This window comes from Leuciscus leuciscus (assembly GCF_965113295.1).
Source record: "Leuciscus leuciscus genome assembly, chromosome: 13".
Classification (NCBI taxonomy): Eukaryota; Metazoa; Chordata; class Actinopteri; order Cypriniformes; family Leuciscidae; genus Leuciscus; species Leuciscus leuciscus.
In genome coordinates, this window is record NC_138737.1 from 27034159 (window position 1) to 27049901 (window position 15743).

At 37.8% G+C, this 15743-nt stretch overlaps 1 protein-coding gene across 4 annotated transcripts in view; it reads right to left on the bottom strand.

Annotated features, from left to right (window-relative positions):
• The window catches only part of pcsk5b (proprotein convertase subtilisin/kexin type 5b), a 69350-nt gene extending 63658 nt beyond the window's left edge, over window positions 1–5692 (bottom strand). For 2 of the 4 annotated variants that reach the window (XM_082187718.1, XM_082187717.1), the window contains exons 1-3: window positions 5170–5692; window positions 3352–3456; window positions 1799–1942 (exon numbers count right to left, since the gene is read on the bottom strand). In XM_082187718.1, the coding sequence (XP_082043844.1) occupies window positions 1799–1942; window positions 3352–3456; window positions 5170–5340 (420 nt within the window). In that variant the 5' untranslated portion in view covers window positions 5341–5692. The remainder of the gene's footprint in view (window positions 1–1798; window positions 1943–3351; window positions 3457–5169) is intronic. The other 2 variants (XM_082187720.1, XM_082187719.1) reach the window with 2 other exon arrangements.
• Between the last annotated feature and the right edge of the window lie 10051 nt (window positions 5693–15743).

Here is a 15743-nt window from a genome sequence, read left to right on the forward strand (position 1 = left end):
ACCTCATTGGTTCTTGCTGAAGCTCAAACGTGCTGCGTAACACGACAATTAACCTAATTGGTTCTTGAGGAAGCTCAAACGTGCTGCGTAACATGAGAATGAACCTCATTGGTTCTTGCTGAAGCTCAAACATGCTGCGTAACACGAGAATGAACCTCATTGGTTCTTGCTGAAGCTCAAACATGCTGCGTAACACGAGAATGAACCTCATTGGTTCTTGCTGAAGCTCAAACATGCTGCGTAACACGAGAATGAACCTCATTGGTTCTTGAGGAAGCTCAAACGTGCTGCGTAACACGAGAATGAACCTCATTGGTTCTTGAGGAAGCTCAAACGTGCTGCGTAACACGAGAATGAACCTCATTGGTTCTTGAGGAAGCTCAAACGTGCTGCGTAACACGAGAATGAACCTCATTGGTTCTTGCTGAAGCTCAAACATGCTGCGTAACACGAGAATGAACCTCATTGGTTCTTGCTGAAGCTCAAACGTGCTGCGTAACACGAGAATGAACCTCATTGGTTCTTGAGGAAGCTCAAACGTGCTGCGTAACACGAGAATGAACCTCATTGGTTCTTGAGGAAGCTCAAACGTGCTGCGTAACACGAGAATGAACCTCATTGGTTCTTGAGGAAGCTCAAACGTGCTGCGTAACACGAGAATGAACCTCATTGGTTCTCACACGATAAGCAAACATGCTTAAGCTTCCATGTGAATACAAGCCAAAATTCAATCTCTTTATCATAGAAATCGATCGAGTCTCTTCAGAAATTTTGGACTAAACCACTCAATTCATATTTACTATGTCTTTATGAACTTTTTTGAAGCACCAAAATGATAGTCGCATAAATGTCAACAGAGGGACAGAAAGCTTCTTCATTTGTGTTCCAAAAAAGAACGAAAGTCTTACGTGTTTGGAACGACATGATTTTTGGGTGAACTATCCCTTTAAAACAAGAGCCTGTTTATACAATTACCTCACAGAAATTGTCTCAGCTAGAAGTTATGTTAGAGCTTACACTGAAAAGTTCAATGTATCTCTCTGGGTGGTTTTCACATGTAGAAACTCGGCTAATCTGGTGTGACAGGCATCGTTTCCTTTGAACGTTCAAACTGACAAATTAGTTTTAGTTAAAAACACCAAAGGTTTACAACCTGCCATTACGATTTAGCTAAAAGACGTCTTCAGCAACAGAAGATTGGCTTGGTTTGGCCCTTAACTAAACAACATTGTCTTTAATGAAAGCATTCGCAACACATTTGAGTTCTGTAATGGGCAGTATTACGGACTTCACCAGAATATTCAGCAGCAAATAACATAGGACGTGACTTGAATTTATCCGTCAGGATTTTAAGTTAGTCTATGCTTTGACTGGACAATAATATCATCATATAATGGTCTTCATCCCAAAGTTTTGTACTCAAAGAGTTTTACCTTGCTGCTATTAGAAGGAATCATATGTATTGTGAAATAAGCTTCACAAATAAATTGCACAGAATAAAATCCCCTGTCCCTGTGCCTTTTCTTACATCAGCAGAAAAGAAAAGTTGTTTCTAAAGTAAAAAAAATAAAATAAAAAAAGTAAATACATTTGAATGAATAACAACATTTTTCCTTTCAGAATGAGATGTCCTTGATGGATCATTCACTGTAAGACCTTGGCTAAGCACTTGACTTGAACAATTATTTTGCAGTAGATTGGGAAATGTTATAAACCATGACAATGATCAAGACTTTGCCAGTGTTTTTCAACCTTACCAAATCACAAGAACGATTTACAACATGTTGAGAATACTCACTATGTACCACATACTGCTCCATTTAGCATCATTGAAGTAAATCGAGTTGGACTGGACCATACTGGATTGTACAGGACCAGGATATGAGGGTTTATAATCTCGCTTTATTCTCCTCTTCACGACCTGCTGTTGCACCCATTCCACCTGAGAAAGAATGAGAAGAAATCCTTTAGGAACTGACAAACATCAACATCTTTTCACAACATCCCCTCTCTGTAACAGTCTTCTGATTAAATGAAAGACACTGGAATACAATAATGAGAAACATCCTATACAGTAACAGTGTTGTTTTGCATTGAAGTAATGAGAATGTTTTAGGCAAATAGGCTTACTTATGAAGAAAATGTCACAAAGCAAAAATTCTTAATAATGTAAAGTACCAACATTCTTCAAGCATTAAAATCATATCTTAATTTTTCCTTTCGATATTGAGGTGAAATATGACCTTCTTTTGTTTTTCAAAAATGAATATTTTCTCAACTTTTATATCTTTTCAAACCTTGTATGATTTTTCTCACCTCTGCTGAATAGAAAGAAAATTATTTCATATCGTATTGCATATAGTTATGAGACACAAATGTGACCCTGGATCACAAAACCACTCTTATGTTGCACGGGTATATTTGTGGCAATAGCCAACAATACATTGTATGGGTCAAAATTATCGATTTTTCTTTTCTGCCAAAAATCATTAGGATATTAAGTAAAGATCATGTTCCATGAAGATATTTTGTAAATTTCCTACCGTAAATATATAAAACTTTTATTTCTGTGAGTAAATGCAGCACAATCGCAAACATAAATGAACAACTTTAAAGGTGATTTTCTCAATGTTTCGATTTTTTTTTTGCACCCTCAGACTCCAGATTTCCAAATAGTTGCATCTCAGCCAAATATTGTCCTTTCCTAACAATTAGGATTATTATTATACAATTAGCTTATTTTTTCAGCTTTCAGATGATGTATAAATCTCAATTTCAAAAATGGACCCATGTGACTGGTTTTGTGGTCCAGGGTCACAAATGGTTTTTGAAATCAGTGATGTCAAACCTGAAGAGACATGTCTTGACACACCATATTTCAATGAATGCACAAATGTGAATGAGATTTGAAATCTACAAGGCAGAATTTTTTTTGTCTTTTTGCAATTTTTGTCCATTCTTGAACCCCTGGTCACAATTCACTTTTATTATATGGAAAAGAGCAGCATGAACAAACGGCTAGGTATCTCCTTTTGTGTTCCACAAAAGAAAGACAATCAAATGTGTTTTGAACAACACCATGTTCAAAACAGATTACAATTTACATTTTTAGATAAAACTCAATACAAACCAACAGCGTGAGGTTTGCAATGTGTTAAACCAACTCTCCTTTTCAAGATTATTGACGATATACACTAAGCGTTGTTTATGAGCGGAACCATTTAGTCGCTTTGCATTGTTGAGCAACAGTTGTTTGGAATACACTGAGTTCTAGTCATAGATGAGGAAGATCAGGAGTCCATATAGACCATAGAACACACAGGTGTGGGGTTGTCATAGTGACAGCCTGACCTTTGGCTCCATGGAGATGAAGCTGTGTGAGCCTCTGCTGAAAAGCGTCGACCTTTTTATCGTCCGGCTGTGGAAGAAATGGTAGTAGTCCTTCAGATCACCAATCTACAGGAACAACACAAAACTGCCATTTAGAGCATAGCAAATAAAGAAGCATGACACTAAAAACTACAGTATATCACCACATCACAAAATATCAGGTTGCGAAGCAAGAACTCAAACACGCTGCTATACTTAGTAACTAAAAAGAGCAAATCGGGGCAGGTACATCTAATATGTAACAATATCGGTATGAATAAAAGGCAAGAGCTACAGCAATATTCACCACAGACATGTTGAAACTGGCTTATGTCATTAATTATTTAGAATGTCATTGACTGAAAGATTGGTTACTCAAGAGGCTGTATCACTTTCCACTGAACAGATTCATTTGACAAGTGTGAAAACACCAGGCAGCCATGACACATTCTCCACAGACTACTGTACTCCATAGGGATACATAAGTCTGCCATAAAAAAAACAATGAGTATGAAGCCAATGATAAGCCTTGCCAGTTTACAGTCAGTCAAATGGGCTTATAAAGCGATTGCGTCAAAATTAACTTGATGTAGGGCAAACTTCTGAGTTCATAAATAGCATCTTATACTTTCTTTTATTTCACAGACACATAGGCTACAACTGGCTCCAAAGGCAAACTCACATTCCAGGATCCTATAGCAGATTCCCACAGGAGGGCATGATGAGTCTGATGAGTTGCAAAGTTCAGGAGTGTTTAAGCTTTCATAAGTAGTTACTTTGGATGTGACAACCTCGCAGTTGAGGAAGGAACTCTTAGCTGGCACAATAAGCACTGATGAACGATAAGATAGCACATTGTGAAATCAGAGATTGAACACGGTTGCTGTGAAATCTCTAGATGCATGGCAGATCTGAGATCTGGCATACGGGCTTGTTGCAGTAAAGAGCAAAGTTTAAGACTCCACCATAAACTTGCATTAACCTATTATTTATTTAAATGCACCAGCCATTTTTTTTTTACCATCAAAGTACTAACTGGATAACGAAACGTATTATTAAACTGAATTGTTATGAAGACTTTTTCTTGCTTCCCGGAAAGAAGATGAAGCTGGATTGAGGCCAAGGCATTTTATGCCACATAATGCAGTTCTTGACTTCAACTAAACTTGGCTTGACAAATTAAAAACCAGACCTGACTGTAAACAGCTGAATTATGTATACATTTAGCTACCAAGTATTTCACTTTATTAAAACATATGAAAGGTTAAAGGTGTAACACTTTTAGCCTTTATAACATTTTCAGCATTTTATACACAGTGAATGTTACATGTCATGAATCCTGCTGAAGCTGCATGTCATGCATGGCTTGATTTCCTAACTTATTGTTTTAAAATACAGAAGTACACCTAAAAATTATTTTTAAAATAGTAGACAGATACAAGATAGTAAATCCAAGCAGTGAAGTTTCAAAAACACCTGTTGTTGTTGGGAGTCAGTCAGTAGAGACCTGTTTGTTCACTGGATTTTACTCTGAAAACCATGTATTATTGGGCTAAAAACTAGTCTTCATGCACATCCATGAAGATTAAAATCTATAAAACATAAATTCAGCTTTCTCAACTATCACAACACAACATGTAAAACTCTGTGAAACTTGTGTAAAGGCGTCCAGCCTTGACGTGTGAACTTCAATCAAAGCGATAAGACACTTGAACTGATGGGAAACAGCATTGGACAGCAAATACGATGAAATAACACACGTGAGATGCTTCAAAACATCTTTCTGCAGGACACACGTACCTGGCCCAGGTTTCTATACCCATATTTATTGGCGATATGCTCTGCTTGCTCAGGTCCGCCGGCTATCCGAACAGCCCAGTGGTTGGTGTAAATCCGAGCTTTGCACGGAGAAGACGAGAAAAAAACCAAGCACAGCGAAACCAAGACGCACGGGAGGCTGTTCAAAACCATCTTTCGCCCTCTCTCTCTCGCCTCGACTCTCCCCAGCACCCCCGGTTCAGGAAAACAACCAAACTTCGTCTCGCCGTTCAGTGGGGATTCTCATAGAAGTGTCGCTTGAGCTCCACATATACTCAACAGAGGCTGAGCGCAGGATTTAAACTGGATACGAGCCTCCGAACGCTTCAGCCTGCAGCGCATCGGCCGCACACACTCCGACGCCACGGAGAGAGAGAGAGAGAGAGAGACAAGAGTCTGTTTGCACAGCTTTGGCTTGATTTGTTCTCTCTAGACAGTGCCGTTACTTCTGCCTTTTTTTGTAAAGTGGAGATATGGTTCTAGCGCCTCCCTCAAATAACTACAGAGAGAGTCGGGAGAGTACGGACAACGAGCCGTGTGGGGTTACCGTGGCTCCGCAGGGTCTTAAAGACACACCGCGTTCCATCAGCACAGATCCGGCTGCGTTGTGACATTTATTCCCAGATACCTCTGTGAAGATGATGACAAATTATACAGTTTTGGTTTGTCTGTATATTTATAGCCAGAAATTTAGTTTTACGACAAGTATTACATGTATTAGTTTGTTCCAGTCTTCAAATGTGACTGGCCATGGACTGGGGTGCTTAAATTTAATATAACAGCACTGGGTTGTTTCACTATTGATTCACAAATTCTGCGTCCCAATTCAGAGGCTGCATCCTTCGAAGGGCACATTTGAAGGCCAATTGCGTCACCAAGGCGCGACAAATAGCACATAAATCTCAGAGATGTCTAATTGATGTGCGTGTTTACATCTGGAAGACGTAGCCTATTTTTAAGAGTGTTTGCTCATCTGCAATACGTCTCTAGGATGTTTTCTGTCAGACGTTAAATAGACAAAGAATAGAAATCACCTTCCAACCAAAACTGGGCTGTGTCCCAGTTCAAACGCTGCATCCTTCGAAGGACTAAAGGCCACTTTATTTCTGTTTAAAGAATATAAACTATAAAACCGAATCTTGATATAAGTCAACATCTGAACCGCTTTAAAGTTGTTTTTGTTTTTTTCACATTTAGCCCAATACTTGCATTTAAAAGTGTAATTCGGCAATTTCTCTCAAAAAATATCCTGTCGTCACTGGCGCGCAATGAATTCTGGGATAGGCAAGGCTGCGAAAGATCCATCTGTTGTATATCCTTTATTTAACAGGAAACGAAGGACGCATTTTGAGGCCGGATTTGCAAGATGTCTGCAAGATGTCTATTAAAGAGCGCTTCATCTGGAAAGCATCTGCTGTGTACAAACATCTTAAAGACATTTAAGTCTTTAAGCGATTGAAAGCGGTTCAAATGTTGACTTATATCTTACTAAGATGCGGTTGTATATACTCTTTATTATACACAGAAATAAAGTGGCCTTTGAAGTCTGAGTTCTTCGAAGGATGCAGCCTTTAAGCGATTTAAGCGATTTCTCTCGCCATCGTGCAGAAAACCCGGAGTAGGAAAACACGGAATGATTACAGAATGCTTTGCTGCTTTTGTTTTCACTCCATTTTGAAAGGCCCATTTGCACTTGGATTTTGAAAGGCCCAAAGGTCCTCTGCAAGGACAATAATTTCTGTAATATAATAGTCATGCATAAAATAAACAGAATATTATCGTCTGTTGGTGTGGATAACGATAACGACAGAGGAACGATATATTTGGAAACACATTCAGGACGATTTTTTCCAACTGATGAACTATAAAAACATTGACAGCCAATCAGAATCTATCCTGCTTTAAAGAGCTCGAGCATTTAAAATGACAAAAGACAACCACAGTGCATGCTTTAAATCAACAGAATCAAATGGAAGCTTGTTTCCTTCACAGAATAAAACATTTAAAAGATAATTGCGACTTTTTATCTCGCAATTCTGACTTTATTTCTCAGAATTGCAAGATATAAACTCACAATCTGTGTTATAAAGTCAGAATTGTGAGATATAAACTCGACTTTTTTTCTTGCAATTGCGACTTTATATCACGCAATTTTAACTTTAACATGCAATTGCGAGTTTATATCTTTAAATTCTGACTTTATAGATAAAAACTCGCAATTGCAAGTTATAAAGTACAATTCTAAATTTGACTTGACTTGACTCTAAATGACTTTTTCTAAGAATTACGAGTTTATATCTCAGAATTCGGACTTTATAATTGCGTGTTATAAAGTCAGAATTGCGCGATATAGGCCTAAACATGGTATTCTGAGGGAAAAAGTCAGAATTTCAATCCCGCAATTCTGACTTTATAACTCGCAATTGCGACTTTATATGTAAACTCGCAATTGTGAAAAAAAATGTCAGAATTGTGAGATAAAAAGTGAGATGGTCCTCACTGTCGAACACGAAATCCAGGGGGAGGAGTTGGATCCAGATCCATCTCCTCCCACCTTACCTAAACCTACCCATCTCCACCCCCTGATCCCTAAACCCACCCCTAAACCTACCCATCTCCACCCCTTAGATCTGGATCCAACTCCGCCCCCTGGATCTCGTGTACTGCAGTGAGGTGCTACTGGATAAAAAGTCGCAACTAGGCCTATAGGCCTACCTTCTTTATTTTTCATTCTGTGAAGGAACAAGCTTCCATAGAATCATCCATTGAGATTAATAGTAATCATTATAGTTATCATTCTTGATACCAAAGATGATAACCAATTTATAAAGTTTTAATAATTGTTCTAATTCTATAAGAATAGGGAAGTCCACAACACAACAGTAACGATAACGGCACAAAGGAACAATTTTGTTGGAATTACTTTCAGGACTTTTTGTTTTTTTTCAGCAGATGAACAATAAATACACTGACAGCCAATCAGAATCCACCCGACATTAGCAGTGCATTTATGGCTGCATTATAATAAACAGAACATTATAGTCAGTAAGCGTTCTTGGTGTGAAATGGGCCTGTTCCAGTTCCATGCAATGCAACGCTTGATGCTTTGGCTTATTTGGGACTATTTTCCTTTGCGGAGAAACAATATGCTTATTGCCTGCCAACTGGCCAAGATTTTGGTCTGAAATAGCCTATTAAATAGCCTACTGCCACTTAACTTTTATTAATTTTATTTTAGAGCAACATTCACGGAATATCAGCATGACTGCCTACAGCTGAATCACTGCCCAGTCATATTGAGTTTGATATTGTTTATTGTTTATTTATTGGTCAGATATGAGAAAGACATGCATCATCCATCAGTCAAAAGTTGTTTTTCTGTACATTCAACTTGAGTAAACACATTGTTTGCCTTGTTGTTTACGTCGAGTCCATAACATTCTGTCCATAAACGTGTGACTTACAGATCTAAGGTGGTGGGCTGCTTATAATTATTCCTCTCACAGTCGCATCCGCTCGTCACCAGACATACTTTTGATGGCATCATTATGTGGCGAGCGTTACGCGTCGTTCTCATTCACGTCATGATTGATTGATCTTTGTTTTGGTTATCCCTCCGCGCTCTGTTCCGTTTGCAGTACAAGTGCGAATCAGCATAATTGCACTAATTACGGCCAATTTCTCCGTGAATGGAGCCGCTGTCAAATCCTACAACAGACGAGGGACAAGAATATCTCACGGTCCTTATAAACGAGATGAAAGGGGGACGAAAACACCCCATGAACACGCCATTGAGCGCGAGAGCAGGATTGCAATTTAAAGCACCGAGGGAGGAGGAGAAAAGGGGGAACATGCGGAGATTTTAGAGAGGAATCAAGTACCCAGCTCACGGAGGTTGCGGGCAACCCCATTCAGCGCGTCGCTTCTCTACCGGGGGGCGCAAATTCCGCTTGACAGCCATTACCCTGCGAGCCCGAGTCGCCCCCCTTCAAGTGTCTTTCTCTGAGAACAGTTACCAGCGTGCATTCCTTCTGCTGCAATTAAGCCTTTATTTATCACCTCTTCAGAGCTGAGTAAACAAACGTAATGTGCGGAAATCACTGGATAATTATTATACCAGGGTGCGAATTATGGGGGTTTGGGGGGTCTGACCCCCCTAAGGCTTGAACCTGTAAAGGCGTTCAAAACAAAAGTTGGGGGGTTTAGTGCTATGTATTATTATTTTGGTATTTAGGCCTGTTTATTTTTATATATATTTTTTACAAGTAATCAACATTTTAGTAGGACTATGTTAGATTACAAAGGCTGGAATACACTACACGACTTTTGCCCCGATATTAGTCTGGCGAGTTGAGGTTAGTTCCCGAAAGTCTGAGACAGTCTGCAGTTTTTGGTTTGGTTGGTTGGTTTGAGTTGGAGTTGACTGATTCAGCAGAGTCACGTGACTATAGGTAACCTTTTGATTTATTTAAGATTAAAAGTCCCCCCATGGTGAAAATCAAGCTTTTAATGTTTATATGTCTATGTGTGTGTTTTTAAAAAAAAATGTTATAGGCTATGCATTTGACAAACCATGTACAAATTCATAATTCAGCACTGAGTATTTTCTCCTTAAAACTGCAGTTGAACCAAAGACCGTCTCAAAAACGCGGTTTGAAATCGCTGGTGTTTCTGACGTCACAAACTACCATGTAACCAATCACATTAACGTGTGATCGTCAACGAGTGGATCTCTGAGATGATGTGAGTGAGTGAGTGGAGGCGGGGCTAATTTGCATATTCATTGACCTCGTATACTAAATGAGACAAGGGTGTAGAGTTACATTGAAGCTAACGTATTAAGAATTTTTTTCAAGGAAAAAACGTTTAAATATGTCATTTTGGTGATCAAAGTGAGTTTTAAGGGATACAATTATTGACTACAGAGGGACTTTAAAGTTGTTAATTCACCCCCTGGTGAATATCCAAGATGTCTTCATTTACTTGTCCTTCCGAATCAGTATGACTTTCTTTATTCTTTGGAACAGAAAAGTTATTTGGAAAAATATATTACTTTATGTTCTGCAGAAGATGTCTTAGAATTATGTATTCAGTTTTGTAAGTTTTATTAGTATGTCATGCAGTTTTGAACAAGAAGGTGAGTAAACAAGGACAGAGTTTTAATTATGAGTGAATATCCATTATTGTCCAACATGAGTGAGAAAATCCTCAACCAAAATGTACTGACAAAAATGATTGTTTAATTATATAAGCCCCCTTTAATATCATATTATAATTTTTACACTGCCAGTGTAACTCCTCAGTCCACCAAACAAGGAGTTCTGCTAATGCATAAAACCCATTTATTCATTTGTGCACTTGCTCACCAAATGCAATAAGAGAAGTGGGTCAGAAGCATGTAAAATGATTTGACTGGTTGATGCAGTCAAGACTATATTACTTGATGGCTTCTCTAAATTGAATTTTTGCTGGGAGGACTTTACGTTCTAAACGCTGATGGAAATGAAAGAGACAGTAGTCAAACATCACACAGGCTGGGCCCATTGACCTGCATATGTGAGAGGGACAGCCAGAAAACACACAGCAGCAACACAAAAAGGGCTCTGTGGCCCTGATGGCAATGTGGGAGCCCCTCACTGGTCCCACTGGCAGGAGATCATTGTTATTCTCAGCAAATCAGAGCATGGATGACACACAACTTCATTCTTAGAAACATTTTCCCTCTATATGCACACACACACACACAGAGACTACATTATCTGAGCCAGCCAGCTATTCAGCTGACAGATACTCTCATGCTATAGCAAAGTAAATGAATGAATGCAAACACTGCATCAATTAATGCAAAGCCTCACTGCATCAGAGTAATTAACCCTGCAGGCCGGCACTAAATATGCTGAAGTGGATGGAAATACACAATAGCGTGAGCCATGAAGACGGCATCATCATCTGAGGATCACAGGAGCAGTGTGATACGATGAAAGAACAACAATTCATTGCTGTGTTGTTGAAACATCATAATACAAAATTTGAAAGGATTACAATTCCGACGTCATTTACTCGCTCACATGTCATTCCAAACCTGTATGACGTTCTTTCTTCTGTGGAACACAAATATTTAGAAAAATGTCTCCTTTTTTGACCGTAAAAAGAAAGTCAATGTTGTTTGGATCCCAATAAATACTTTTTTTTATTTTTTATTGTTGGTATGTGTTTCACAGAAGAAAGATATTAAATATATTTCTCATATATATATATATATATAAAGTAACACAATACTTGTTTATTTATTCCTTATTTTATTCTTATGACAGTTTCTTATTAAAAGTTTTTTTTTAAGGTAACAAGCTATAAGGGACAAGCTCAGTTAACTTAATGCTATAAATGCATATATATATATACATACGTGTGTGTGTTTATATGTATATACTATATATTTATATATATAAATATAATATATATACACACATATATTATATAAACACAAACTTTTATATCAACTTTTATACACATATATTATATTAAAAAAAATCTAAATCGATTTGACAGCACTAATATGTATATTTTATTTTACAATACAAATCACCTTGAAAAATAATGACCTAATTTCAATAATAATGCAAAATGAAATGGAGGATGCTATAGAATAGTTCCATCATGGTTTCTCATTGGTCAATACTTTCCAGTCATGATATATTCCACAATAAAACGCTGTGACATCACTGTTATTATTTTTATTCCTTAGTAACGTTCTGTTGCGTTAGGGACTGTATCTTCTAAATTTGCTTAGAAATGATATTTAAATGAACATTTGTGTCCTTAATATTTATATTAGAATTAATTGTGAATGTAGTCAGTTCGCTGCACATTGTGCCTAACAGCCTTTAGCCATTACTATAGCACAACCAATACAGTACAACCCATAGCAATAGCATATGCTCAATTATATCCTATTATAGAAGTTTTAAACATATATAGTGTTTACATAGTTGTGTACCATACTGTGTTACTTTCCCCCACTCTGAAAGTATAATTTAAGCACATTTAAAAACTAGGTTACAGTTACAGCATCCCATCATAACACTAACACTGATGCTGGCGCCCTCTAGTGTTCTTAACCACACGCTAAGCGCTGAGGGATTAAACAAATACAGTAGTCAACGTTTGAAGTGGATCAAAAAAGTTCATCAAAGTTGTCTTAAGACAAGAACGGGTATTCAAAATTCACGTATAACTTTGATGAAAGGGTTTGATCCACTTCAAATGTTGACTACTGTATATATATATATATATATATATATATATATATATATATACTGTGTGTGTGTCAGTGATGCGCGGGTCAATGTATAAACAACCCGGACCCGACCGACGTTTTCAACTAACCCGCCCGCAACTCGGACCGCAAAAAAAAAGAAAGAAAATATTGTAGCCTACCCGACCCGCTTCCTGACCCGCATTTTTTAAAAGTAGGCTAGTAAATGCATAGCAAGAAATACACATGACAAAGCCAGCACTTTGGTCATTATCTTTCATTATTTCGGCAACTTTGCTCTTTCTGTTTGTGTATTTGCGGAGCTTCCACTCCCCAGTCTTCACCTTTTCTCTTGCCGCCTCCATCTCTACCTGCAGACTGAGCTCGTGCGTCATCTTCGCGCCAGTTATTCAGCCAATAAAGTGTAGGCCTATGTATTTCATAGAAAATTGCATGTGAGCGGAGTGGAGCGGGAGCGAGCGGGAGCAAGCGGGCGGATCTTGGACAGAACGCAGAGCGGCATTTTTAAAAGGACGGAGCGTCGCCCTATTTCCCGCTCCAATTTCGCTCCGCGCACACTAAGATTCTGAAGCATGCTCAGTCAAGCCTGACTCAGTCTACTGTTGATGACTGCAAGATGGATTCTATTTTCAGTCAAAACTCGGCTCAATAATGGAGTTCAAAAAGTAGGCTACTTCAAAAAGGAAAATAAGAAGTCATACAGGTGTAAAACTAACTATTATGTGGTAGAAGAAAACGACATCGTTTCAGTCAGTAGGCCTAAAGATTAATTTTGGAATCTAAAAAGACACATCTCTCGAAAACATGCAGTGTGATATGTGAACACGCTGGGAAGAAAGCAAAAGGTTAGCAAATTGAATACGGTAACTTAAAGTGTAGCCTAAATTAAATACAGCGTAAAATGCAAACAATTGATACAAGCCCATTTAAATTTTAATCCTGCGCGCTGCGCACAAGTTCAGTTATAAGAATGTTGTCCTAATAGTTAATTTAGCCTAGGCCTACTTTTAAAACGTTGATGTATATTTATTTTATATTTTTGTTTATATAAATTTTATTTATATTATTAGGCCCATTTATTCGTTTTATTTTACAGCAGTTTGTGTGTACAATGGATATAAGCCCATTTAAATTTTAATCGTGCGCGTTGCACAAAAGTTAACTTATCAAAATTCTGGCCTAATAGTAAATTTTTTATGTAGGCTATATTTTTGTTTATATAATTGTTATTCATATTTATATTATTAGGCCCATTTATTCGTTTTATTTTACAGCAGTTTGTGTGTACAATGGATATAAGCCCATTTAAATTTTAATCGTGCGCGTTGCACAAAAGTTAACTTATCAAAATTCTGGCCTAATAGTAAAATTTTTATGTAGGCTATATTTTTGTTTATATAATTGTTATTCATATTATTAGGCCCATTTATTCGTTTAATTTTACAGGACTTTGTGTAGGCTATATTCCTTCTTACATAGGCCTAATTTGTCATTTGAAATAAAACATTTCTATTTGAAAAATGTTGTTGTTGCTCATTAGTTCTTTAGGAGGTAAGGCTGTGGTCTAAGCTACAGTGATATAGGCTACATGTAGATTTTTTTCCCCCCTTTTTGGAGCGAGCGGGGGGCGATTTGAGTGGAGCGCGGATCAAACTGCGTTGAGCGCTGATCGAGCGATAATGAGCGGAGCGGCCTGATGAGCGGGGGAGCGGAGGGGTGGACAGTTCCGTGAGCGATGAGCGAAGATTCTCACCGCTCCACTCCGCTTATGCTCTCTATACTACTATATAAATTACAAAGGTTTAATTGGCATCTTTATTTCAAACGACCCGACCGACCGCGACCCGAATATCATTAAAAATATTTTTGGATGACTCGTAACCGCGGGTAACCGCGGGTGACCGCAGGCACCCGCTCATTTCGGATCAACCCGCGCATCACTGGTGTGTGTGTGTGTGTGTGTGTGTGTGTGTGTGTGTGTGTGTGTGTGTGTGTGTGTGTGTGTGTGTGTGTGTGTGTATGTATAGCATATACTTTTTTTTTTTTTTATTGAAAAACATGCAGAATTAGAATCTTTAGGATAACAAAATACAATTTAAGTTACTATATCAAGAAGCAGAGTAGTCATAATTACAGCAGAAACACCAGAGGGAATCTATAGGGGTCTATGAATTCTGTATTGGACAATAGAGGGACGTCCAGTCAAACAGGTTGAACAGGTGCTGTAGTTCCACTGAATGATTTTGGTCTTTATGTCATTGCAAATGTCTCCAGCGCAGATGCAATGGAGCATAAGTGTTGTTTACAGAACCAGCTTAGACGAGATAAAGCACCTAAGCTACTAGTCTGTAGCCTTTGCCCTGTAAATCTATTTAGGAGATGTTCGTGAGGTGTACTAATTCACTTTAACCTTGATGGGTATTTTATCGTTTCACAAATCGCGTAGCCTATATGCATATGCATATGTGTAAAATTACAATGAATAGTTATTGGACATTAGACATCTAAATACATTAAAAGTATTAATACTTTTTTTAAATCTTTTTTTTTTCATGAATATTTTTTTCTCTTCTATCATCACTTGTTTACAATGTATTAGCAAAAACAAAAACAAAAAAATAATAATAATATTTTTGGGATATATATATAAAATAAAAATAAAAAACTCCTCAGGTTGCAGACATTTCGTAAGGAAACTAATGTTATGAATCGCGATCTTCAAGCAAAAGGAACTGGATGAAATATTCTGATAAATTCACAATCTGACTTGTGATGCAGCCTGGAATTAAACCACACCGTGTTCTTTCGTCTGGTCACAGGAGATCTGGCTCTTCTGACTGAACCTAGTTTCTCCTTCTCCTTTTTTTCCTTCTTTTTCTCAATTTATGCCGCCTGATAGAGTTCGGGTTCCTTGCCACGGTTGTGATTTGGCTCGCTACATTGGGAACATTTAATATTCTGCAATATTATTGATTTGGCTGCACTGACACTATTGTGTGAGAACTGAACTGGATGACATCACTGTTTTCTCCAGAGCTGCTGTATTGCGGAATTGAACTTATTCCATAATTTATGGACTTTATTGAATCAGTTATTGAACCGAACTGAATCAAAACTGAACTAATTTCAGCTGAATAATGAGTTTACTATCGTCTCTTTAGAGCTGCTTTACTTGAACAATGTTAGCATCATTTTCCTGTTTATCACTGTAAAGCTGCTTTGAAAAAAAAAAAGTGTTTTGTATAAAGCGCGATATAAATAAAGGTGACTTCACTTTAAA